The 26,207-nt window shown below is 41.7% G+C and overlaps 1 protein-coding gene across 1 annotated transcript in view; it reads left to right on the top strand.

Annotated features, from left to right (window-relative positions):
- B3GAT2 (beta-1,3-glucuronyltransferase 2) overlaps window positions 1-26,207 on the top strand; it is a 92,239-nt gene that overhangs the window by 61,865 nt on the left and 4,167 nt on the right. Inside the window, exon 2 of the mRNA XM_030315794.1 lies at window positions 4,054-4,198. Coding sequence (XP_030171654.1) covers window positions 4,054-4,198 — 145 coding nt within the window. The remainder of the gene's footprint in view (window positions 1-4,053; window positions 4,199-26,207) is intronic.

The following is a 26,207-nucleotide window of genomic DNA, read 5'->3' as shown; positions in this document are numbered from 1 at the left end:
ATAGTAAGGAAATAATTTTAAAAATAGTCAAAAGGTTTGCATAAATATTTCTTCAAAGAGATTATGGATGACAAGCACATGAAAAGATAGTCAACATAATTGGTCACTAGAAAAATGCAAATTAGAAGCACAATGAAATACTACCCATACCTGTTAAAATGGCTAAAGCAAAACATCGACCACACCAAGTGTTGTTGAGCTGAGCATGTGCAGTAATGGGGACTCTCACATGGCTAGTTAGAATGAAAAATGGCACAACCACTTTGGAAAGTAAGTTGGCAGTTTCTTAAAAAGTTAAATGTACGTGTACCATGTGATCCAGCCATTCCACTCCGGTATCTATCAAAAACAAAAAATGGGGGCACCTGGGTGGCTCAGTTGGTTGTGTCTGACTTCAGCTCAGATAATGATCTCACAGGTTGTGAGTTCAAGTCCCATGTCAGGCTCTGTGCTGACAGCTCAGAGCCTGGAGCCTGCTTCGGATTCTGTGTTTTCCTCTCTCTCTGCCCCTCCCCCGCTCATGCGTGTGTGCGCGTTCTCTCTCAAAAATATTTAGAAAAAAAAATGAAGTGCATATAGACTTGTACACAGATGTTCATAGCAGCTTTGTCTGTATAGCCAGAAGTTTGAAACAACCCAACTGTCCATCCACAGGCAAATGGAAAAAACAAAACAAAACAAAACAAAAACTGTGGCACATCCATACAACAAAGTACTTCAGTAATATAAAGGAGTTAACTATTGAAACACATTATAGCATGGATGAATTGTTATATAGTTTCGCAGAGTGAAAGAAGCTAAATAAAAAGAATATATGCTGGGGACACCTGGGTGGCCGACTTTGGTTCAGGTCAGGATCTCACAGTTCATGTGTGAATTCAAGCCCCACATGGGGCTCACTGCTGTAAGCGCAGAGCCCAATTTAGATCCTCTCTCCCCCTCTCTTTGCCCCTCCCCCACTCACATGTTCTCAAAAGTGAATAAACATTTTTTTAAAGATTTTTAAAAATTTTTTTACATTTTTTTTTTATTTTTGAGAGACAGAGTACAAGTGGGGGAGGGGCAGAGAGAGAATGAGACACAAAATCTAAAGCAGGCTCCCTCCAGGCTCTGAGCTGTCAGTACAGAGCCCAATGGGGGGCTCGAACTCACAAACTGTGAGATCATGACCTGAGCCGAAGTCGGACGCTTAACCAACTGAGCCACCCAGGAGCCCCTAAAGATTATTTTTTAAAAAGTATATGCTGTATGATTCCATTCATACATGACTCTGTGAGATGCAAACTAATGCATAGTGACAGGAGACCAGTGGTGTGGGGAATGCACAGATAGGGGCACTGGGGATGTGGAGAGTGATGGTAGGGATGGATTTAAAAATGAGCCCAAGGGAACTCTGCAGGATAATGGATATCTTCATTGTGGTGATGGTTTCGTGGCTATATACATGTATCAAAATGTATCAAGTTTTACACTGTAAAAATACATTTTAGGGGCGCCTGGGTGGCTCAGTTGGTTAAACGTCTGACTTTGGCTAGGGTCACAATCTCGCAGTTCCTGGGTTCCAGCCTCACGACGGGCTCTGTGCTGACAGCTCAGAGCCTGGAGCCTGCTTCAGATTCTGTGTGTGTATCTCTATGCCCCTCCCCTGCTCACTCTGTTTCTCTGTCTCTCAACAATAAACAAACATTTTTAAAAAAATACATCTCTCAGGGGTCCCCCAAGACCACCCCCATGTCTGGTGATTTACTAGGACTCCTAGCATCCAGCGTATAGTTGTACTTGTGGCTTAGAGTTATTACAGTGACGCGGTATGGATATGTGGCCAGATCAACGAGGGAGAAAGACACCAGGAAGAAGGGTCTGGAGGAATCCATGTGCAGACTTCCTACGTTCTCTCCCTCCCATGAGGGATCCCGCAAGCACATCTTCCCTCCGGCAGCAAAACTATAACCACAGGTGTGCAATGTTAATGCCCTGGGAAACCCATGTAACGTTTAGGGGTTTTAATGGGGGCTGGTCACATAGGCACCTCTTGCCCTCCCAAGTGTTTCAGGGTCCCCAAAGGAAAACAGGTGTTTGGTGCCTAGGCAGACAAAACAACTTTATCAGCATAAGGACTGTTTCAAAAGCCAAGTTCCCAGATGCCAGCCGAGGGCCAGCCTTATAAGCAGTCTTAGTAATCTCAGAACTATTCACTCTTTCCTGCAGTCAGTTCTACTTCAGTAGAACTTTTTAAAAATCCTCATATAAGTTAGTATGAGCACAAGGCAGTGGTGATTAGTTTATTGAGAAAGTAATAGACCGTAAAACTAATTCCAGATTTGTGGACGACTGATGCAGTGAGATTTTTATTACCTGGAATGTTTCACACTCTTAAATTTTTTTTTTTGGAGTGAGGTGAGAGATTAATAAATAAAATTGGAATTCCTGGCAAATGGGAGCTTCTGGTTACTATGACTTTCACTTGAATTGTACTTGAAAATATTTCCCAAGTATATAATTTTCCTTTCATAAAAAAAAAAATCCTTGATTGGTAATCATTATTTTAACCATTGGTTAACTGATCATGGCCCAGTTGTATAGTAAATATAAGGTAAAGCTTTGGTGTTGAGCTTGTAATGACAACAGGCCCTCCAAAGGCAGCTGTGTACATCACGCCCCAGGATACCCCCAGCTGAGAGGGTGAGTGAACTGAAACCAGCTTGGACTTTAATGGCCAAGCTGCCAGCCCCTGCACGTGTGTGTGCTCAGGAAATGGGAACCTTCTAGTTTGCACAGAGGTGTCATGTGGGCTGCTTACAGATTGTTCAACACGTCCTCTGGTGGTGGCCGTGGTTTGCCCAAAAACGCTGCCTGCCCAGTACCAGGAAGCTTTGTTGCGAACATGTCTTTGCCCTTACAGAAATCCAGTAAATAAGTTTGAGTTGAACGCGGTCTGATGAAAACTTCACCAGATACAACAGGGTGTGTGGGAAGAGGGCCAGCCTCTCCAGCTGCGTGCGTGAGGTGTGCTCCTTTCTAGCTGGACCCAGTTTCCCTGGAAAGGCAGGATGTAGGGTATGTTTTTCTTTTCGTCACTCTGGAGAATGCCTGATATCTGTTCTGTATCTGGATGCCATTATTACTTTTTTTTTAATTTATTTTTTAATGTTTATTTATTTTTGAGACAGACAGAGCATGGATGGGGGAGGGTCAGAGAAAGAGGGAGACAGAATCTGAAGCAGGCTCCAGGCTCTGAGCTGTCAGCACAGAGCCTGACGCAGGGCTCGAACTCATGGACGGTGAGATCATGACCTGAGCCGAAGTCGGACGCTTAACCGACTGAGCCACCCAGGTGCCCCCGTTATTACTTTTTTTAATGTTTATTTACTTTTGAGAGAGAGATGGGGGGGTCAGAGTGGGGGAGGGGCCAAAAGAGAGGGAGACAGAATCCGAAGCAGGCTCCAGGCTTCGAGCTGTCAGCACAGAGCCCGATGCGGGGCTCGAACCCACAAACTGTGTGAGATCATGACCTGAGCCGAAGTCAGACGCTCAACCAACTGAGCCACCCAGGCGCCCCTGGATGCCATTGTTAATGCCCCCAGCCAAGATTTCTGTGTTGATAACAATAAAAAATTCATAGGAAGGCAACTCCTCTGGCTTCTCTGAGTGAAATTTTTGCTGCTACTGAGTTTCCTAAAGGGAAGTCACCCTCAGTTCGGAAGACGCAAGGTATTCAGATCCAACCTTGAAACCAATAGAAAATACTTTTGATGGTATAGCTTAGCTTCAAAAAAGTGCCGTTCAGATACTGACACCCACTTTGTTTCTCTTAAGCCTTGAGCCGCCAGCTGAGTTTGTGACCGAGGACGGCCGATGGTGCCAAGCAGCTCAGCAGCAGCCAACTGGGCAGCAGTCTGCCAGCAGCAGGGTTCTGTCCGGAAACCTTCAACTTTTGAGTCTCCAGTCTCTGCCTCCCCACCCCTATTCTCCTACGTGGCTCACATTTCTTTCCTCCCTTCGAGTTATTTTCCCTAAGGAAACTTAAACCACATCTCTTTCCCCTTCTTATAGATGCGAACTACACGCAAGGTCTCTGTCTGGCCAGTGGGCCTGGTTGGCGGGCGACGCTATGAACGTCCGTTGGTGGAAAACGGCAAAGTCGTTGGTTGGTACACCGGCTGGAGAGCAGACAGGCCTTTTGCCATCGACATGGCAGGTGAGGAGTGTGGATGGTGACGCTTGCTCCTCCCTGATCATTCTTGCCGGTGCCGCTGTTTATAACCATGTCCTGGAGGAAGGAAGCTTTGAAAGACCACTCGGTTGGAACCCTAGATCGTATTCTATTCAGCAGATGAACTATCTGAGTAAACTTTCAAGACAGGCGTTTTGATTAATTGAAGCAGAAATGGGTTTTGTGGGCAATTGGAAAATGCTCATTCTGTTCCATTTTTGTCAGCTGTTTGTGCAGCTGTCCCTTCGTCCAACAAATGTTTGTGCCTTTGCTGGGCTGGGTGTCAGGTCAGTGGTGAGACCTAGGCTGGGCCACTACCTGTACCTTTCAGTGCTAACTAACGCCAGTTAGTGTCAGTACCTCATGTGCTTACTGATAAACGTAACAGTGATGTGAAATTCAGAAGCTAATCCTTGTCATGCTTATTGATAAATTTGGTAGTTACTGATACATTTAATAGCTGGAACATAAAATTGGATTGCTGGCTTTTCAAACACTTATTAACTGAGCATAACTGTCTTTTAAAGTTTTTGTTCTCTGACCGGCCAACTGAATTAAGACCTGTAGTAGTCGACAAGTCCTAAAGTGCTACGTTCTCATAAAGTGACTCAATTTCTGTGGGTTATATAAAATGATGCTTCTGGTAACTGGAAGGATGCAGTTTAAAACATGAGGCGTAGAGGCAAGATTCATCACTGACATCTAACCTAGAAGATGGAGGCAGAAAAGCTTCAAAATTAATCCCATCAATCTTCAGCTCTGGAACACAGCTCTGTCTGTCTGTCACCCTGTGCTTAGCCGGTCTTTTGTGTGTATTTCCCAACTGCAGTCGAGACCTCTAGGCTCACAATGCCGATGGGATGAGGGCTGTGTTCTGAACTGGATTCATCATTTTTATTCTGACGACACTATAAAATTGAGGGAGCAAGATCATGAAGGATACCAGGAGTAAGAGTTATTGGGGAAAGTTCTTGCGCATGGCCCGGTGGCAGCTTTGTCACGGGAGTTGACAAACTAGGATATTTTTACTCCGCATTTAACAAACATTTCCTGAGGGCCAGTTTTGTGTAAATGTGTGCCATGGTCTCAGACCCCAAGGACAGCTTGGAGTTCTTACCCTTCCCTCGTCACCCTGTCCCGGGCTCCCCTCTCCAGCCCTGGCCTTGCCCTTTGGTCTTCAGTTCTTGCAGCCTGGGAGCTGAGCTGGCCTCTCAGCCAAAGCATTTTCCTGAAGACAGATGGAGAGTAGGTCAGCCATATTTAGAAGGTCCTGAGAATTCCCAAAAGAGGCCTTTCCTCAGGCAAGTGTGAGTTCGTGGCTCTGAAAAGAGAAGGCTGACCATAATGTGTCTTCTGAGAATCTGGTCTCTTGCTGATAAGAAGTGTAACTTTGCCTAGTGTTCTCTAAGTTTTCTGCTCAAAGTCTTTTGCTTCCCTGGGACTTAGTTTCCCTGCGTGTGGAATGAGATGTAGCATGAATGACTGCTGAGGTCTTTGTTAATGTACTCTTCCTTCTCCTGGCTTCCATCAAAGAGCTCAGAGAGAAGCCTGGGCCCCTGGATTCTAAGTGAGGGTTCATGGCTGCTAAAGCAGCCTGCTGACAGGTGTTTGGTCCTTACTTTTCCCAGAGCCTTGCTTCACCACAGGCTGGGCAGACCTGTCCCCTAACACACAAGATCTCTGCCTATAACCCTGCATGGTAACTTCAAGGTGAGGGCAACTTGGGTAAGTCTTCCTGGATTTTGTTATAAGAACTTTACATAGATGAACAAGTATCCAGTAGACCCACTGAACATCTGCATTGATTCCCCTCAGAATTTGGATCCAAATAGATATATTTAAAATTCAAGAAAGGCACATGGGATTTATACATTAGGCCTGGCCTGTGACAAACTATTTGATACTTTTTCACTGCTCTGGGAGACTTTGCTCCATGACATGACTGATGTTTGGCTTTTTCTAAGCATTTCAGTATATTTTCAAAGCATCATATAAGAAGTATCATAAAATATGAATGATTTGCATGTTTCCTAATTATCCTTGTTTCAAAATAGGAGTAAGATTTCTGTCTCGAAGAAAACAACTTTTGCCACACTAAATTTTCTTCATACGTGAACTTGCTTTGCAAATTAGTTTTCAGTAAATTATTAGTATTTTGGAAGCCTTAAGGGAGTGTGATTTAGTTGATAGTATAATAATTCTGATTTGGAGGGAGTTCTCATTTTAAAACTTGAAAATTCACAGCTTTGTTTGCATTTCACTTAAGATTCATGTACTCTCTGTGGGAAGAGGGAAAAGACCTTTTGGACCTTCATGTACAAATGGTACTTCCCACTTCATTTCTGAGTTGTAAGCGCTCACAGTCTAGAAGGAGAGAGAAGCGGGAAGCCCAGTTTCCTGCTGCGCTCTAGAAGGTCAGGGAAGTCCTGTAGAAAATGGTCTGTGGTGGCTGAGGGAAAGGACAGCGCTGGAGCCTGGGTCCCTCCTGGATTTTCACAAACTGATTAAGAATTGAAACTTAACCAACAGGGAACATTTCCCCAACTGTCTTGCTTTGAGGGGTGAGCACATTTGTAGAAGACCCTCAGGGTCTGTCCTGCCTATATTTCTGGGAAGTCACAGCATTGCCCACCACGAGAAGTTTATTTGAGTATCAGACATCGGAACTGTAAGTTTTCATGTCATTCAGGGAGACAGATTTGGTGTCTGTCTTTATTTTGCCGTTTTGGACTTCATAGTTGCTATTTTTGCTCCCATATGAGGAAACGTTGTTTTGGAATTACATGTACGATGTTAATAGAGAAGTAAAGGTTATTTCTATTGCCCTGGGGAATAGTTAAAAAAAAAAAAAAAAACTTGGTAATGATTGCTACTGAAAAACAAAAAACAAACAAGTTAAAGAGCCACCCACAAGGTGGAACAGCTTGTCGGAGGCAGTCCTTGCCCTGGAAGCCGCACGCAGGTGGCTTCTGCAGTGGGTTAGCGGCCACGTTGCTCTGCCAAGCCTGTGAAACCTAGAATATGTCTGCTTGTCTGAGCCTCGGGCTCAGCTCCTGCACCTCGGGCATCTGACCACGGGCTGGTTCTTACACGAAAGGCAAGGCAGCCCACACAGAGGTTTTAGCTCTTTTTTGAAGTCAGGGAGTTACTTTCAAGTGACAGACCGACATTGGCCACTTCCAGGGACGTGTCAATAAGAGCCATTGCCTGAAAGAACTGAGCTTAAAGTAATCTCGAGCCTTGCCAGGAGGTGTAGACTTGTTCAAATTCAGAACTTAAGGCTGAGATTTGTTTTGAATTCTCAACGTGTGCATGCACTTCATGCTTAACTCTGAGAGGTGGCAGGCGGGCACTGTGCTCCTTTGATGACAGTATATTCCGTTCCCAGTTGAGTGCCTGGCATGCAGTAGGGACTCTATTCCGGTAAAAATCCAGCCATGTGCACTGTTGTTCAGCTTCACCACTCACCACCCAGAGTTAGCTCCGACCCCACACAGTTGCCCTTACTTAACCAGCAACACTCTGGGGGTCCCCAGGACAACTGCACTCCTGACTGACTATAAATTTGTTTTTCTCTCAGGTTTGCCAATTTACTAGAAGGGCTCCTAGAATTCAGGATCGTGCTCTACTTCTACCACAGTCTTATTACAGAAGATACAAACTAGGACCAGCCACATGAAGAGACACATGGGGTGAAGTCTGGCAGAGAACGTAGAGTTTCTGTGCCTTTTCCTTGTGGAATCAGGATATATCCCCCTCCCAGCACATGAATGTGTGCACAGCTTGGGAAGCTCCACTGAACCTGTGTGTTCAGAGTATTTAGTTGGAGTTTCATTATGTAGACATGATTGATTGGATCAGTGGCCGCCACACAATTGAACTCCGTCTCTAGCTTCTGTCCCCAGAGGTCGGCAGTGTGGCCCAACTTTCCAACCTTCTGATTGTGTATTGGGTTTCTCCAGTAACCAGCCCCCAATTCCGGAGCTGTCCAGGGACCCACAGCAGCCACCTCATTAGCATAACAAAGTCACTCCCAACACTCAGGAAACGCTAAGGCTTTTATAAGCTGCACGATGAGAACTAGGCACAAAGACCAGATCGATTTTTTTTTTTCTATCATCCCACAAGCTCAAAAAGGATAACTTTCATAGCATAAAGAAGAGTGTGTACCACATCTCTGTTTTCCTAATGCTTTCATCTACAAAAGCAAAGGGTACATTAGGTGGTGTCTCAGGGTCACTTACAGTTTCCTCTGTGGATGATTTCATGCCTCCTAAAAACGAGATGTGATTGTGAAGTGATACAATAGCTTCTCCCATGTGCATTACAGAGAGGGATGAGAAGTCTAGGAGGACTGTCAGTTTCCTAGCCTGGAGTCCTGTGGACATGGGTGTGTTGAAGTTCTGGATTAGATGAGCACCCACGGGTGACATCCCAGGGAGCAGTCATTTAAAGTGGCTGTAGGGGGGTGGAGGCCAGGGAAGGGAGCAGGGCCCATCCTGAGGGTGGGGAGGTGGACCAGTGGCAGCAGTTACCAGTGGGAAGAGGTGGATGAGTCCTGAATTTGATTGTTGGATGCCTTGTGTCATGGATGTGAAAGAGGAGGGTGCTTGGTGATTGTGAGAATGTGAGAGCCAGAAGCACATAGATGGTGTCATGGAGATGGTTGGTAGCAATTAGGACCTTGTAGGCTGTTCCCTGGAACAGGGGATATATGGGAGAATAGGTGGCCTGAATTCAAGAGGAGTAAAGGTTTGTCAGAATTGCCTGAGGAAAGTTAGACGTCCAGTAGAACAAAGAGGAGGAGGAAGTTCAGTCCCTGAAAGGATTAAGGAGGTTGCACTTGGGCAGGAGAGTGATCACAGAGGATGTCATAGAAAGAAGTAGCTGGGAGGCCTGCAAGCAGATCTGTGTAAGGAACAGGATGGGTGGGAGGCTTTCTGAGGTCTGGGTCTAGGTGGTGTGAGTTTTGACAAGTTCTGATTCTAAGGATTGAGGTTGTATGTGGCCCACTGTGTTTATACTTTTTCTGTTGACACCTAGCTTCTCCGTCCCTTTGTGGTTTATCACCATTTCTAGTATATAGTAGTTTCTAGGTCTCTAGAGATGTAAAGGGCCATTCTTAAAATGAAAATCTGATCCATGATTTAGAAGACACCTGTAGGGGAAGTAGGGTGAATGGTGGGTGCGGGGGAGGGGTGGTAAGCACCACGAAGAGGGCCAGAAACAACTCTTTCGAGAAATATGGCAGGATTGAGAAAGGAAGAGAGATGGTAGCAGTTTCAAAGGGGTAGGAGAACTGCTTTTATGTTTCCCTTTAATGTAAGAAGAGAAGTTGAAATTGTGAGAGAAAAGAGCTGTGTTGAATTCCCAAAAGAGAGGAAGTTGGGGGGATGGTTGGGATTGGGACCTTTAGATAGACAAGTTCACCATGGCAGAATCACCTCTAATTCCTAATAAGGAGGTGAGGTAAGTAAGGAAACCAAGACCTAGGAAGGTGGAGGGGCTGGTTATTGGAGGCTGGCCATCTGCCAAATATTAATGGTGCGGGAGGAACACCATGGACTGAACTCTGCAAACACTGATTGAATGTGGGACTGTGTGGAGCCTGTAAGGGATACACGGCCCCTGCCCCCAAGTAGTTTTGTATCAGCAGAGAGAATAAGTATGATACATATGTAACTTACTGTATCATGACATACAAAAATGAGGTGTGAATGGAATGTTTTAGGTTTACATTTTAAGAGACAGGAGAACTGCCATTGAGGGCACTTTGGGCAAGGGTCATGGAGGAGGTAGCCCTTGAGAGGGGTCTTCGAGGCAGGCCTCACCCGGGTCAGGGCAAGTTTAGGGAACAGCAAACCCCTGGGTGTGTGTAGCTCTTAGGGGAGAGGCAAACAGGTCAGATTGTGAGGATCGATTGCTGAAATAGAAATTTGTCTTCATTTCTGTGGATGTTGGAGGATTTGTGAAATTTTTGAGTTAGGGGCTGATGGGATTGGGAGTGTGACTTGAGAACCATGTGATGGCAGGTGCAGAATGAATGAATGGTGGGGTGGCCATCCAGGTGAGGGTATGGGGTCTGAGGGAGGGGTTTGGGGAGTGACAGAAGGCCTTATAAATAGATATTAGCTATTTATGAATTTTTTTTAATGTTTATTGATTTTTGAGAGAGACAGAGTGCGAGCAGGGGAGGGCCAGAGAAAGAGAGAGACACAGAATCCGAAGCAGGCTCCAAGCTCTGAACTTTCAGCACAGAGCCCATTGTGGGGCTCAAACTCATGAACCACGAGATCATGACCTGAGCTGAAGTCAGATGCTTAACCGACTGAGCCACCCAGGTGCCCCAGATATTTATGAAATTTTAACAAGCCATTTCAGATTCTGCCCATGAATTAGCAGAATTTTAGGTATTTTTAACACTGTTGTATGGTATGGTGATAATGGATATATTAAATTTAATTTTGATTTTAATTGGTGTAATTTGTAATTTGCTTTGAGTTGTAACATATATGCAGAGATATATGGTGATTTCAGGTAATTAGAACATTCTGTTAACCAGAATACCAGTTTTAAAAACTAGGAAAATAATAATAAAAATAGGAATCTGCACATTAAGGAAAAAGAAAATCCTATTCTTTGCCAAGTTTTCAGGCCCTGGATTCATTGTGTATGTGCTGTCCTTACAGAGGGTTGGAGTTGGGCTCTTGGGAAGTAACAGTTGTACAGGGCTTTCTTTCTCTTGATGTTTGTTGACAAGGAATTTTGCCTGGTTCAATTCACTTGGCAAACCCTTTCTTGGTAGATAATGTAGTGGTAAACTTCAGCCTAGTTGGGATCAGGTAATCATCATCAAAGCCGAATGAGCATAGCCAAAATCGGCAACATTTGACTTAGCTTCATAAATATAAATAATGCAAGAAAAGGGAGGTAATAACCTTGTTGCCACTTTGAAGCCATTTGTAAATTAAGTGTGCTGTTTTCAGTGCATGACAGTTTTGTATAAGGGAGATAAAGTTAGTGTTCTCAGTAGAGTGACAATACAGCACCTTTCAGTGCAGGATTTGGGGACTTGGGACCTTGTCCTTAGGTTGTTGCAGTGTGACTGTCACTAGAGTGGTGTGAGGGCTCTCTGGGACAGAATTGCAGCTGCAGGGGCACTGTCATTCTGTCCTGAGAACTTACAACACTACAGGGATGGTGGTAAAGTGTGAGGGCAAAAGGTCGCCTGTTGCCCATTTCTTAGCTATTTCCAGAACGAGGTGCATTCTAGAGACTTTTAATGGCCCCAACATGTTCAGTTCTGTGCCCATGTACTATGTCTGTGTTGGGTTAAGGTGGGTGTGTGGGTAAGGAGCACCTGTGCATCTGTGTGCTTATAAGCAGGGTCTTTCTCTAGGGTACCTGATGTTGGGGCGGCCAGGTTCTAGTGGGGCTTGGGGGGAGTGGAGTGGTGTCCTGCAGAATTTCAGTAAGTAAAGTTTTCATTCAGAACTAAGAATTTTGAAGCTTCTCTTGTATCTGGGAAACCCAGAAGACTTAATGATTATTGTTTACTGAGCATTTGCCAGGCATCAGGCATTCTTCGGCACCCTGTGTGCATTCTTATTTAACCTTCACTCAGTTCTGCAAGGGATGTGCTTGTATCATTATCCTCCTCTAAATATAAGGAAATTGAGGCCTGGACATACTAAGTAACACATCCAAAGTTGCACAGTGATCAAACTCAGGTTAGTGTGTCTCTGGAGAAGGTGCTCCCACTTGGCTTTGAATTCCATCTCACCCGCTTACAGCCCAGTGACCCACTTCTTGTTCTCTGAGCCTCTGTTGTCTTCAGCTGCAGAACAGCAGAATGGACTTCCTCACAGAATAGGATATTCAATGCAAAGCACTTGGTACAACACTGTAGACACTTGAATGATCCGTCTCTTCATCAGGAAGCAAGATTGGTCTATGTGTTCCTGTGTCATCAGAGTTCAGATGGCTCATGCGTTTGTCCAGGGGGCTCAACTCAGTGCTATGTGTGGCTGAATATTGTAGTGTGGCTAGATCTCTGCAGGCAGCTGTGGGGGAGGGGCATCGCTGCTGCCCAGGCTCCACTGCACACAGCAGGCTGTACTAGCTCAGTTTCCCCACCTGTAGATTAGGGATCAGACCACCTGCCTTCTGGGTTATGGTGAAGTTGAGATGAGAACAGATAACTGCAGAAGTTCCTGCTGTTCTGTGAAAGTTTGAATTTCACTGCATATAGCTATTTCAGATCATTCTTGAAGGTAATACTTAAGAACATGCAAACTCTTTGCTTTGGGCTCATGACGGGTTTCATTTCTTTCTTGGCTGGTGGACCTGTGCTCATTATCATTCAGTGAACTAACTCAGTGTGCACGATGGCATGTGGAGATAAACACTGGCCCTTGATTTAGATGAAATATTCCAAAAAGAAACTGATCAATAAGAGAAAAAAAAAAACAAAACAAAACATCATTAGAAAGTTTTGAGAAGGGGGTCACCTGGGTGGCTCAGTCGGTTAAGCTTCTGACTCTTGATCTCGGCTCAGGTCACAACCTCATGGTTCTTGAGATCCAGCCGCATGTCAGGCTTTGTACTAAGAGTGCGGAGCCTGCTTGGGATCCTCTCTCTCTGCCGCCCCCCGCCCCCCTGCTCATGCTCACTCACTGTCTCAAAACAAATAAACTTTTTTAAAAAGGTTGTTGAGAAGTAGATATATGCTCATTTTCATAATTTCCCAGATGAAAAATCATGTCATAATTACTGATGGCACATGGGGAGGATTTCAGAGAATGATTCTCACACTTTCTAATCAGGTCACAAGGAGGGAGAAATGCCCTTTTTCACCACCTTGACTTTCCTAAGAGCTTGTGGGAGAGAGAACACCAATAGATAGAATTTTCATTTGGAACTTGTTAAGAGGCAGACAGTTTATTACTATAAATAAGCATTAAAGATTGTTGCTCTGCATGGCTAACCTGGGGGCTGACATGCATGCCAGCTTTCCTTGGCACGTGGTTGGTTGCTGTGAGTCGCATACAGGTCTCTCCAGTGACTTGAGAAACTGGCCTTAACTGGCTTTCTTCCCGGGCCCCTTGAGCAGCCATATGACCCAACCCAGACGCGCTGCACTTCAGTCCCCCTCATTTCAGGGATTTCAGATCCCTTGACCACGGCCAACCCCCAGGGTCAACCAGGCATTGCCACATGCTCACGGGCCTGGCATAATCGAGAGTGGCACACACTGCCTCCAGAAGAAGGAATGTCACTTTATCTTCCAAGGATTGCCTCGCTAATTTCTAGTCACCTCTCCAGACTCATTAATGATAGAGGGATAGCTTTCTCTGGGACGTTTTTCCCACTTTTCCATCCAGCATAGATGCTGTTCCCACATGTTCCCTTTATGCAATTGTCCTCAAGGTGGTGCTCCTGTCAGTGTCCTGCCTGTCCTGGCTTCCCCTGCTGGCCATGAGCTCTGCTGGGACAGGGTTCCTCTCTTCTGCCAGCACCTGCAGGTGGGGCACCATCCTGACAGCAGTAGCTTGAATAAATGTTTGCTGAATTCATGAATTTTAACTTGTCTTTTTTTCTAGTTTAAGGATTATCAAAAGTAAAAGTTGAACAGCTTCTTATTCCTCTGAGCCCTAATTCCCATTATTTCTTAATGGTGAGATTTTTAAAAAGGGGTTGTTGAACTGTACTCCGGAGAACTTTCTAAGGAATGACTAATTCAGTAGGTCTCAACCTGGCTACACATCAGAATTCCCTGGGGAGCTTTGAGAAGATGTCCATACATGGGCTTTGTCACTGACCAATGAAACCATAATCTGTGGGTGTGGCACCTCGTGTGACTTTTTTAAGTCTGAAGTGATTATAAAGTGCAGCTAGAAGAACAGCTGGTGTGGGTGGTCAGAAGCTACTTTCCTGTTTCTTCCTGTAACTCACAATAGTCTTTTAGTAGCCATGGCCCCTGCTATGCCACCGATTGATCTAGTCTGGAGGTTGGATGTGGGCTAGCCCCATACTGAAAAACTGTGAGAATGTTCAGTAAAATTATTTCCATAGAAAGCACTTCTATTGGTCAAGCAAGAAGAGAATTTGAGCATAGGGGAGGAGATTTTAAAATTATAACAGCTGAGGGGCACATGGGTGGCTTAGTTGACTCTTGGTTTTGGGTCAGGTCGTGATCTCAGGGCTTCGTGAGTTCGAGCTCTGCATCGGGCTCTGCACTGGCAGCACAAAGCCTTCTCAGAATTCTCTCTCTCCCCCTTGCTTCCTGCCCCTCCCCCATTCGTGCTGTCTCTGTCTCAAAATAAATAAACTTGAAAAACAATACAATTATAACAACTGAAAAGCATCACCACCAATATAAAAGACTGCCTGTTTTCACTTGGAATGTAAGTTTAATCTGTTTTTTTTTTATTGTGGTAGAATGTACATAACATGAAATTTACCATTTTAACTATTTTTAAGTATACAGTGGTATTTAGTGGTACATTCACACTGTTGTGCAGCGATCACCACTATCCAGCTCCATCACTTTTTCATCATCACAGTTACAACTTTGTACCCATCGAACACTAACTCCCTGCTCACCCCTGACCCCTGCCCAGTTCCTGGTAACAACCATCTACTTTCTATCACTATGTATTGGACTATTCCAGGTAGCTTATGTAAGTGGAGTTATGTAACATTAGTCCTTTTTATTTCCCTTAGGATGATGTCTTTATGGTTCATCCACATGATAGAATGTGTCAGAATTTCATGCCTTTTTAAAGCTGACTATTATTTCATTGTATATAGAGACCACGTTTTTTTTATCCATTCATCCTTTGATGGACATTTGAGCTTCTACCTCTTGGATCATATGCATAATGCTATGAACATGAGTGCACAAATAACTGCGCAAATGAAGTCACTGCTTTGAATTCTTTTGAGTATACACCTAGAAGTGGAATTGCTGGACCATAAGATAATTGTAGGTTTGACTTTTTTTTTTTTTTGAGGAACCACTATACTTTCCACAACGGTTGCATCATTTTACATTCCCATCAGCAGTGCACAAGAATTCCAGTTTCTCCATGGCCTTGCCAACTTGTTATTTTCTGTTACTTTAAACATGATTTACTTGCAGGGATGCCTGGGTGGCTCAGTCGGTTAAGCGTCTGACTCTTGGTTTCAGCTCGGGTCATGATCTCCCGGTTCGTTGGGTTCGAGCCCCACGTAGGGCACTGCGCTGACAGTGTGGAAGCCTGCTTGGGATTCTCTCTCTCTCTCTGCCTCTCTCTCTGCCCCTACCACCTTTGCACTTTCTCTCTCTCTCTAAATAAATAAATACACTTTTTATTTTTATTTTTTTATTTAAAAAATTTTTGAGCAGGGGAGGGGCAGAGGGAGAGAGACACACACACAGAATCCAAAGCCAGCTCCAGGCTCCAAGCTGTCAGCATGGAGCCCAACGCAGGGCTCGATCTCACCAAGTGTGAGATCATGGCCTGAGCCAAAGTCAACGCTTAACCAACTAAGCCACCCAGGTGCCCCAATAAATAAACGTTTTAAAAAATGATTTACTTGTAAGTGCTGGGGTTTCAGAAATAGGAACACAGATCCCTTCTCCAGTTTTGCTGTATTTCCTGGGTTGTAGCGTGACTTAGTGACACATGCAGTAGTGCTCATGAATAATGGGAAGCGGAAGACGTCATAGCTGGAATAAAGCATGAGACCATGATTCTTACTTAGACATTGTCGACCCTTCTGAGTCTGCCATTCTCAGTACATACAGCACTTTACTTCCCATCACAGTCTTTTTGGCTGTTGAGCCAATAGAACCACTTTATCTTCTGAACCTCAGTATGAAGCGTGCCATACTTCTCTGCCACCAGCTTATGAAAATCTCCGTCGTGGATATTTTTAGTGTCCAGTTAATTAAGCCTTGTTAACTTATCTTTCACTCTTTTCATCCTGATGCAGCATTCTGACGGGTTCCTTAGAAGACTTAGTTTCTGTGATGGTTTGTTTTCAGAGTAAAGATTTAAATGAATTGTTTATAGATTAAGTAAAGAATACGGCTTAGAAATGAAGAGTGTTTTATTTTTTTCCACAAGAACAGTGACTGGCTTTTGAGGAGTTTTAAAAATTAGGGGCGCCTGGATGGCGCAGTCGGTTAAGCGTCCGACTTCAGCCAGGTCACGATCTCGCGGTCCGGGAGTTCGAGCCCCGCGTCAGGCTCTGGGCTGATGGCTCAGAGCCTGGAGCCTGCTTCCGATTCTGTGTCTCCCTCTCTCTCTGCCCCTCCCCCGTTCATGCTCTGTCTCTTTCTGTCCCAAAAATAAATAAACGTTGATAAAAATTAAACAACAACAACAACAAAAAGCGGGGAGGGGTTTACCCTGAAGCAAACATAAAGTGTCAGTCAGTATTCTGAAGCAGATTAACAGATCCATTTACAGCCAGGCCATGCTTTTTCGTTCCTTTCCTGCACTAGAAGAAAATCATTGTAAGGTGTAATTGGAAGTAAATGTGGAAAGTTGTAGCTCTGTCTGCCCCTTGGAAGCACACATATCACTCAAGTATTCAGTCTTAGGACCTTGAAAATCTCTGCTTAAAGACTGACATGATATAGTGGCAATTTAGAGATGATAGTCAAGGAGGAAAGACAACATTCCTTTTATACAGCCCTATTTTCTGCTTTCTATATCTGATTTAAGTAATTTAAGTGTAATGAAAATGATTCCTCAAACACTATTAACACATCTGTTTTTCAGTTGGATAGTTCACAGATGCCAAGGCTAGAAGGTACAAGATTATGAAAAATCACTCAGCAGTTTTCCATTTTTTAAATTGATACATACTTGTCATATAGCACACTAGTTTTAGGTGTACAACATGATTTGATATTTTATGTATTGCAAAATGATCACCACAGGAACTCTAGTTAACATCCATCACCACATATAGTTAAAAATGCTTTTCTTGCGATGAGAACTCTCTTAACTTTCGAATATAAAATATAGTATTAACTGTAGTCATCAGGCTATTCTTTACACGCCCAGGAATTATTTATTTTGTAACTGAGAGTTAGTACTTTTGACCACCCTCCACCCCCCTACTTCTGGCAAGCATCAGTCTGTTCCCTGTATCTGTGAGTTTGATTTTCTTTTTTAGATTTTGCATATAAGTGAAATCGTTTGGCATTTGTCTTTCTCTGACTTACTGCATTTAGCCTAGTGCATTCAAGATGCATCCACGTTGGGGCGCCTGGGTGGCTCAGTCGGTTGAGCGTCCGACTTCTGCTCAGATCATGATCTCACAGCTCGTGAGTTTGAGCCCCACGTTGGGCTCTGTGCTGACTGCTCGGAGCCTGGAGCCTGCTTTGGATTCTGTGTCTCCCTCTCACTCTGCCCCTAATCCACTCACATTCTGTCTCTGTCTCTCTCAAAAATAAATAAACATTAAAAAAAAAATTAAAAAAGATTCATTCACGTTGTCGCAAAAGGCAAGATTTCTTTCTTTTTTATGGCCGAATAATATTATGTTGTGTATATGCGTAACACATCTTTTTATCCATTTATCCATCAGTGGACACTTAGGTTGCCTCCATGCCTTGGCTGTTGTACATAATACTACAATGAACACAGTGGGGGGTACATATATCTTTTTTGAGTTAGTTTTTCATTTTCTTTTAAAAAAAATTTTTTTAACGTTTATTTATTTTGAGACAGAGAGAGACAGAGCATGAACAGGGGAGGGTCAGAGAGAGAGGGAGACACAGGATCTGAAACAGGCTCCAGGCTCTGAGCAGTCAGCACAGAGCCCGATGTGGGGCTCGAACTCACGGACCACGAGATCATGACCTGAGCTGAAGTCGGACGCTTAACCGACTGAGCCACCCAGGCGCCCCTCATTTTCTTTTTAAATACCCAGAAATGGTATTGCTGGATCATATGGTATTTTTAATTTTTTGAGGAGCTTCCATGTTGTTTTTCATAGTGGCTGTACCAATTTACACTCCTGCCAACAGTGTGCATGGGTCCCCTTTTCTCCATGTTCTTGCCAAAACTTGTCATTACTTGTCTTTTTGATATGAGCCATTCTAACATAGGTGATATCTCATTGTGGTTTTGATTTGTATTTCCCTGATGATGAGTGATGTTGAATATCTTTTCATGTGTCTGTTGGCTGTTGTTTATCTTCTTTAGAAAAATGTGTACTCAAGTCCTCTGCTCATTTTTTAATCAGATTGTTGTTGGTTTTTGCTGTTGAGTTATATGCGTTCTTTATATATTTTGGGACATTTGCCCCTGTACATACGTGATTTGCAAATATTTTCTCCCATTTGGGTAGGTCACCTTTTTATCATGCTGATGGTTTCCTCTACTGGGCTGAAGCCTTTTATTTCGATATAGTCCCACTTGTTTATTTTTGCTTTTGTTGCCTTTACTTTTGGTATTAGATCCAAAAAGTCATCACCAAGATTGCTGTCAAGGAGCTTACCACATATATTTTTGTCTAGGAGTTTTATGGATTCAGATCTTATATTCAAGTCTTTAATCCATTTGGAGTGGATTTTTGTGTATGGTGTAAGATAGTGGTTGAGTGTCATTCTTTTGCATCTGGCTGTCCAGTTTTCCCAAGACCATTTAAGAGTCTGTGCTTTCCTCATTGTATATATTCTTGGTTCTTTTGTCTTAAATTAACTGACCCTAAATGCACGGGTTTGTTTCTGGGCTATTTATTCTGTTTCATTTATCTATGTATCTGTTTCATGCAAATACCTTATTGTTTTGATTACTACAGCTTTGTAACGTGGTTTGAAATCACAGAACATGATGCCTCCAGCTTTACTCTTCTTTCTCAAAGTTGCTTTGCCTATTCAGGGTCTTTTTTTTTTTTTAATTTTTTTTTAACGTTTATTTTTGAGACAGAGAGAGACAGAGCATGAATGGGGGAGGGTCAGAGAGAGGGAGACACAGAATCTGAAACAGGCTCCAGGCTCTGAGCGCACAGAGCCCGACGCGGGGCTTGAACTCACAGAACACGAGATCATGACCTGAGCCGAAGTCGGACGCTTAACTGACTGAGCCACCCAGGCACCCCCTATTCAGGGTGTTTTGTGGTTCCACACAAATTTTAGAGTTGTTTCTTTTCTGTGAAAAATGTCACTGGAATTTTGATAGGGATTGCATTGATTCTGGATTGCTTTGGGTAGTTTGGAGATTTTGACAATATTCTTCCAATCCCTAGTATGGAATAATTTCCCATTTATTTGTGTTTTCAGTTTGTATCATCATGTCAGTCTTTTTACCTCCTTGGTTAAATTTCTCCCAGGCATTTTATTCTTTCTGATGCAATTGTAAATGAGATTGTTTTCTTAAGTTCTCTGCCTGATAGTTCATTACTAGTGTATAGAAATGAGAAAATTTTTGTATATTGATTTTGTATCCTGCGATTTACTGAACTCACTTATTCTAACAGTTTTTGGTGGAGTCTTAACATTTTTCTGTATTTGGTATCATGTCATCTGCAAATAATGGCAGTTTTACTTCTTCTTTTCCAATTTGAATGACTTTTATTTCTTGTCTGATCACTGTGGCTAGAACTTCCGGTACTATATTGAATAAAAATGGTGAGAGTGGGCATCCTTGTCTTGTTCCTGACCTTAGGGAGAAAACTTCCAGCTCTTCACTATTAAGTATTATGTCAGCTGTGGGCTTGTCCTATCTGGCCTTTATTATGTTGGGGTACATTTCATCTGTATGCACTTTGTTGAGAGTTTTTATCACAAGAGGATATTGAATTTTGTCAAATGCTTTTTCTGTGTCTATTGAGATGATCATATAATTTTCATCCTTCATTTTGTTAGTCTGGTAGATCACGCTGATAGATTTGCAGATATTGAATCATCCTTGCATCCCTGGAGTAAATCCCATTTGATCACTTGATTCTTTTTTATTATTGAATTCAGTTAGCTAACATTTTGTTGAGGATTTTTGCATCTATGTTCATCAAAGATACCTATAATTTTCTTGTGGTAACCTTGTCAGGTTATGGAATTAAGGTATTGCTGGCCTCATAAAATGTTTGGAAGCATTTGAATGTTTGGTAAAATTCATCATTGAAGCCATCTGGTCTTCTATTTGGTTGAGAGTTTTTTGATTACTGATCCAGTCTCCTTACTAGTCATTGGTCTATTCAGATTTTCTATTTCTTTATGATTCTTGGTAGGTTGTATGTTTCTGGAGAATATCCATTTTTTCTAGGTTGTCCAATTTGTTAGTCTGTATTTGTTCATAGTAGTTTCTTATCCTTTCCATTTCTGTCTTGTTAATAGTAATGCCTTTTATTAAAAATAAATTTTTTAACATGTTGAATTTTTGAGAGACAGAGTGTGGGTGGGGGAGGGGCAGAGAGAGAGGAAGACACAGAATCTGAAGCAGGCTCCAGGCTCTGAGCTGTCAGAACAGAGTCCAGTGCAGGGCTTGAACTCACAAACTGTAAGATCATGACCTGAGCCACAGTCAGACATAACTGACTGAGCCACAGCCTTCTCTTTTATTTATAATTTTATTTGAGCCCACTCTTTCTTGGTGATTCCAGCTGAAGGTTTGTCAGTTTTGTTTATCTTTTCAAAGAGCCAGCTCTTAGTTTCATTTATCATTTCTATTAACTTTTTAGTCTCTATTTCATTTATTTCTGCTCTGATCTTTGCTATTTACTTACTTCTTCTAACTTTTGGTGATTTTTTTTTCTTTTTCTAGTTCTTTAAGGAAAAAAGGTTTTTTGAGATCTTTGTTTCTTGTGTAGGCATTTATCACTAAGAACCTTCCCCTTAGAACTGCTTTTGCTGTATCTCATAAGTTCTGGTATGTTGTATTTCCATTCTCATTTGTCTCAAGGCATTTTTTGATTCCTCGGCAGTTTTCCATTTTTAACCTTCATGCCCTGCATTACTGTGGCTGCTGCTTCCTAACTTATTCTCCTGAAATGGTCACAGTGGGATTGGGAGTTTGAAAAAGAGAAAGGCAGGAACATCATTGGTAATGACAGAGTAAGGACCTCTGAATATTATCTTCTATAAAAACAGTGATTATCAAAATCAACTTTCTCACAACTGTGGAAGTTAACCCAAAGTGTGCATCACTCTGAGGAGTATTTGTTCAAGAAAAATGGTTAAATGTTGGTAATAACAGTATTACATTGTGTCACCTTGCCCTATTCCTGTCCCTTTCTCCCTAGTTCCACGGTGGCCTTGGAGTCAGGCTGAAAATCAACAGCTACTTATCCTAGCAGTCACTGGGAGGGAAGAACAGGGTTGGAACTTATTCAAAGCTTCATTCTAAGAGAATTTCCATTATTTGACCTAACAGGTCTTTAGAAAATCCCATTCTCCAAGCTTGTCTTTATCTGACTTCACTCAGATCTCACCCAGTACAAACAGCCTTTTCCTGGGAGCATTTTTAAAAAATAAAAAATAGGAAAACAAAAACCTCAAACAAAAACTAAATAAAAACAAAAGTAAAAACAAAATGTTGATTGTCATTGCAGATTCCTGAAGCAATGGTAATAGTTATGGCAAACAATAAGCTAATCAAAAAATTAGAAAGAAAAATCTTAGATAATGTTTCATTCCATAGGGGCTTTGAAAAGCCATCTGGGTGGCTCAGTTGGTTAAGCATTCTACTCTTGACTTCAGCTTAGGTTGTGATCTCATGGTTCATGGGATTGGGCCCCGCATCAGGCTCTGTTCTAACAGTGCTGAGCCTGCTTTGGATTCTCTCTCTGCCCCTCTTCCCACACACACATGCACTCTCTCTCAAAATAAATAAATAAAAAACAAAAAAACAACTGATTCAAAAGGAAATAGAAAATCTGAATAGACCTGTAAGAAATAGATTGAATTAGTAATCAATGAAACCTATATAGAGAAAAGCCCAGTTCCAGATTTACTGGTGAATTCTAACAAGCATTTAAAAAATAATTAAGACTGATCATTCACAAACATTTCCAAAAAATAGTAAGAAGGTAACATATTTGAAGTCATTCTATTAGACCATTGTTACCCTGATCCCAAAACTAGACATCACAAAGCAAAAAACTTACCAATATCCCTTATGAATATAGATGCAAAAATCCTAAACAAAATACTGGTGGAGTTAATCCAGCAACATATAAAAAGAATTATACACCATAACCAGGTGAGATTTATCACTGGAGTGTAAGGTTAGTTCATATACAAAAGTCAGTCAATGTAATGTACCATGATCAGTAGAACAAACCACAAAAACCACCTGATCAGATCAATAGATGCAGAAGAAGCACCTGACAAAATTCAATGTCATTTCATGATAAAAACACTAGACAGATCAGTAAGTGAGGAATGGGAAAGAACATCTTTTATTTGATGTAGGGCATCTATGAAAAAGCTAATGTTTTAAACAGCTGAAGACTGAAAGCTTTTCCCATAAAGATCATGACAAAGGTGATCCCTCTTGACAGTTGTATTCACCATTGTAATACAGGTGGTAGCTAGGGTAATTATTGAGAAAAAGTAATAAAAGTCATCTAGGTTGGAACGGAAGAAGTAAAATATCTTAAATAATCAATAGCATGATCTTTTATGTACAAAATCCTCAAGAATACATACACAGCTATCAGTGCTAGTAAATAAATTCAGCAAGGTTGCAGGATATAAGATCAACATATGAAAATGAAATGCATTTTTTTTAAGTTTTACTTATTTGAGAGAGAGAGAGGGCACATGAGCAGTGGTAGGGGGGCAGAGAGAGGGAGAGAGAGAATCCCAAGCATGTTCCATGCTGTCAGCACACAGCCCAATGTGGGGCTCAGTGTTACTAACCACGAGATACTGACCTGAACCGAAATCAGGAGTCAGACCTTTCCCAAATGAGGCACCCAGATGCCCCCTTTATACACTGGCAATGAACAATCTGAAAAAGGAAACCAGTAAACAGTTTTATTCACAACAGTGTCAGAAATAATAAAATACTTAGTAATAAAAGTATGAGAATTGTATACTGGAAACTGTAAAACATTTAGAAAAATTGAACTAAATAAGTATACAGACATTTTATGTTCCCGGATTAGGAGACAGTGTTATGGATTAGAAGATATAATATTACTCCAGTGGTGCAATATTCCCCAAATTAATCTGTAGATTTGGGGTAATTCCTATCAAGATTTTGGCTGCCCTTTTTTCAGAAATTGACAAGGTCATCCTAAAATTAACATGGGAAAGCAAGGAACTCCAAATAGCCAAAACAATTTTGTAAAACAGCAAAGTTGGAAGATTTATGCTTCCTGATTTGAAAACTGAGTATATAAAGGTACAGTAATAGTGTGGCACTGGCATAAAGATAAGCATATGAATCAATAGAAGAGAATTGACCATAAATAAGCCCTCACATTGTGGTAAGTTGATTTTTGCCAAGGGTGCCAAGGCCATTCAATAGAGAAAGATAGTTTTTTTTTTTTTTTTTAAAAAGTGCCCAGGGGTGCCTGTGTGGCTTGGTCAGTTATGCATCTGGCTCTTGGTTTTGGCTCAGGTCGTGATCTCTCGGTTGGTAAGTTCGAGCCCTTTGTCAGGCTCTGTGCTGATGGCACGGAGCCTGCTTGGGATTCTCTCTCCCCCTCTCTCTCTGCCCCTACCTCGTCTGCCCTCAAAACCAATAAGTAAATTAAAAAAAGTGCCCAGAGTTATGAATATACTAAAAGCCATTTAATCACACATATCCTTTAAGAGCAAATTTTGGCATGTATGAATTATATCTCATTAAAGGGGGTGGGTGGGTGCGGAAGATTGACACACACACTCTGCAAAAGACTGGATGTGCTCTGCTAAGAAGAGATATGAAAGGAGAGGGGGTCGCCTCAGGGAGAATTAGAAGGAGGTGCCACATTGCACATCTTTCTTCAGCAATTCCTGAGACAACTGTGTGTGTATACATTTTAATTTGGAAATTGATAGTCTCTTTTTATTTCAAGTGAGTAGAGACCAACTTTTGAAATTACCAGACCTGTTGCCAGTAGTAGAAGTGTGTCAAGAGCACAGTATTCCAGTATCACTAGCCAGAGCTGACCGTCAGGAGGAAAAAAGGCCATTAGTATCTTTATTGTGGCTGAACTGTAATGTTGCCAAAATCTATCCTGTGAGAATTCGAAATAAGTTTGGTTTGTAACACCCTTGCTTTTAAGATTAGATTATGTGTAATTAGAAAATAATATGCCAGTGGGACAAGTATGTGGAGGTAAGAGGAAGTTGATACACAACAGAAGGAACTGATAAGCATTACTGATGTGTTTATGGCTGAAAGAGGAAGAGATTTTCTGGACTTGCTTTTTCTTTTTCCAGTTTGTCTGGTTTTGGTTTGTTTTTTCCTTATTGCAATGGCTAGGACCTCCAGTACACTGTTGAGTAAAAGTTGACAGCGACAACCTTGCCTCATTGCAATCTTCAGGGGTTTTAACACTGTCTTTCACCATGAAGTATATATAATATCGGCAATAGGTTTTTTGTAGATGTCCTTTACCAAGTTGAGGAAGTTCACTTTTATTAGTTTGCTGAGTGGCTTTTTAAAAATCTTGATGTTGGATTTTGTCAAGTGCGTTTTCTACATTTATTACAATAGATTTTTCTTTTTTATGACATCTTAAGTTGGTGAATTACACTGATTGATTTTGAAATGTTAAAGCAACATTGCAGTCTTGGAATAAACCTCATTTGGTCATGATTTATAGTTGGATTCAAATGGCTAAAACTTTTAAGAATTTTTCTGTGTTCATGAAGGTTGTTAGACCTGTAGTTTTCTTATCTTACCTTGTCTTGTAATCTTTTTTATTTTTTACCTAATACTTGTTTGGTTTTGGTATTAGGGAAAGGCTGGCTTGAGAGGATTTGAAATGTTCCTTCCTTTTTTATTTTCTATACAAATAGTTAATACTTCTTCCTTAAACATTTGGTAGATACCATCAGTGAAACTATTTGGGCCTGGAGGTTTTTTGTTAGTTTGTTTTCTCAGTTTTAGTTTGGGTTGGGGGGGGGGGGGTGGTGTGGGCAATTTTGAACTATAAATTTAATTTCTTTATTGATATGGGGCTACATAGATTATTTCTTCATGACTGAACTTTGATAGCTGTTTCTTTCAAGGAATTTGTCCATTTTTATGTAAGTTGTCAAATTTTCTGCCATAATGTTTTTTTCTAATACTCCTTTATTATCATTTTATATTTGTAGAATACATACCAATATTCCCAGTATTGGTAACTTATGACTTATTTTCCCCCTCTGATAGGTATGGGTAGATATTTATCAATTTTCTTGACTTCTTTTCTCAAAGGACATGCTTTTTATTTCACTGATCTTCTCTATTTTCTATTTCATTGATTTTAGCTCATAGGTTTATTAGTACATTTTTCTATTCCTTTTGGGTTTTATTTGCTCCTTTTTTTTTAAGTATAAAAAGGTGTAGGAACTTACCCTTCCTATCTAACAAATTTGTTTATAGCTGTTAAAAAATTAATTTTCCATCTAAGTACTGTTTTAGATGCATCCCACTGTTTTCATTCATTTAACCACTTTTTCATTTCCCTTTTGGTTTCTTAGATCCATAGTCTATTTCGAATTACACTGTCTGGTATCCAGATATTTGGAGATTTTCCAGATAGCTTCATGTTATTGATTTCTATTTTAATTCTGTTGTGGTCAGAGAAACACTTTGTACAATTTGAATTCTTTCATCTTTATTGAGATTTGATTTCTGGCCCAGACTATGTGGCCTATCTTGATAATGTCCCATGTGTACTTGAAGACTGTGGATTCTGTATTGTTTGGTGGTGCATCTTATGTCAGGTCAAGTGTTACATATCCTTACTGATTTCCAAATTTAGTAAGTTTTCAGTTTTTTCATTTTTTTTTTTCCCTATCCCTCTTTCCAAACCTTTCATTCAGTTTCTTTGGGGTGTGTGTGTG

The sequence above is a fragment of the Lynx canadensis genome, chromosome B2 (assembly GCF_007474595.2).
Source record: "Lynx canadensis isolate LIC74 chromosome B2, mLynCan4.pri.v2, whole genome shotgun sequence".
In the NCBI taxonomy this organism is placed as follows: domain Eukaryota; kingdom Metazoa; phylum Chordata; class Mammalia; order Carnivora; family Felidae; genus Lynx; species Lynx canadensis.
This window is presented reverse-complemented; position numbering and strand designations above follow the sequence as displayed.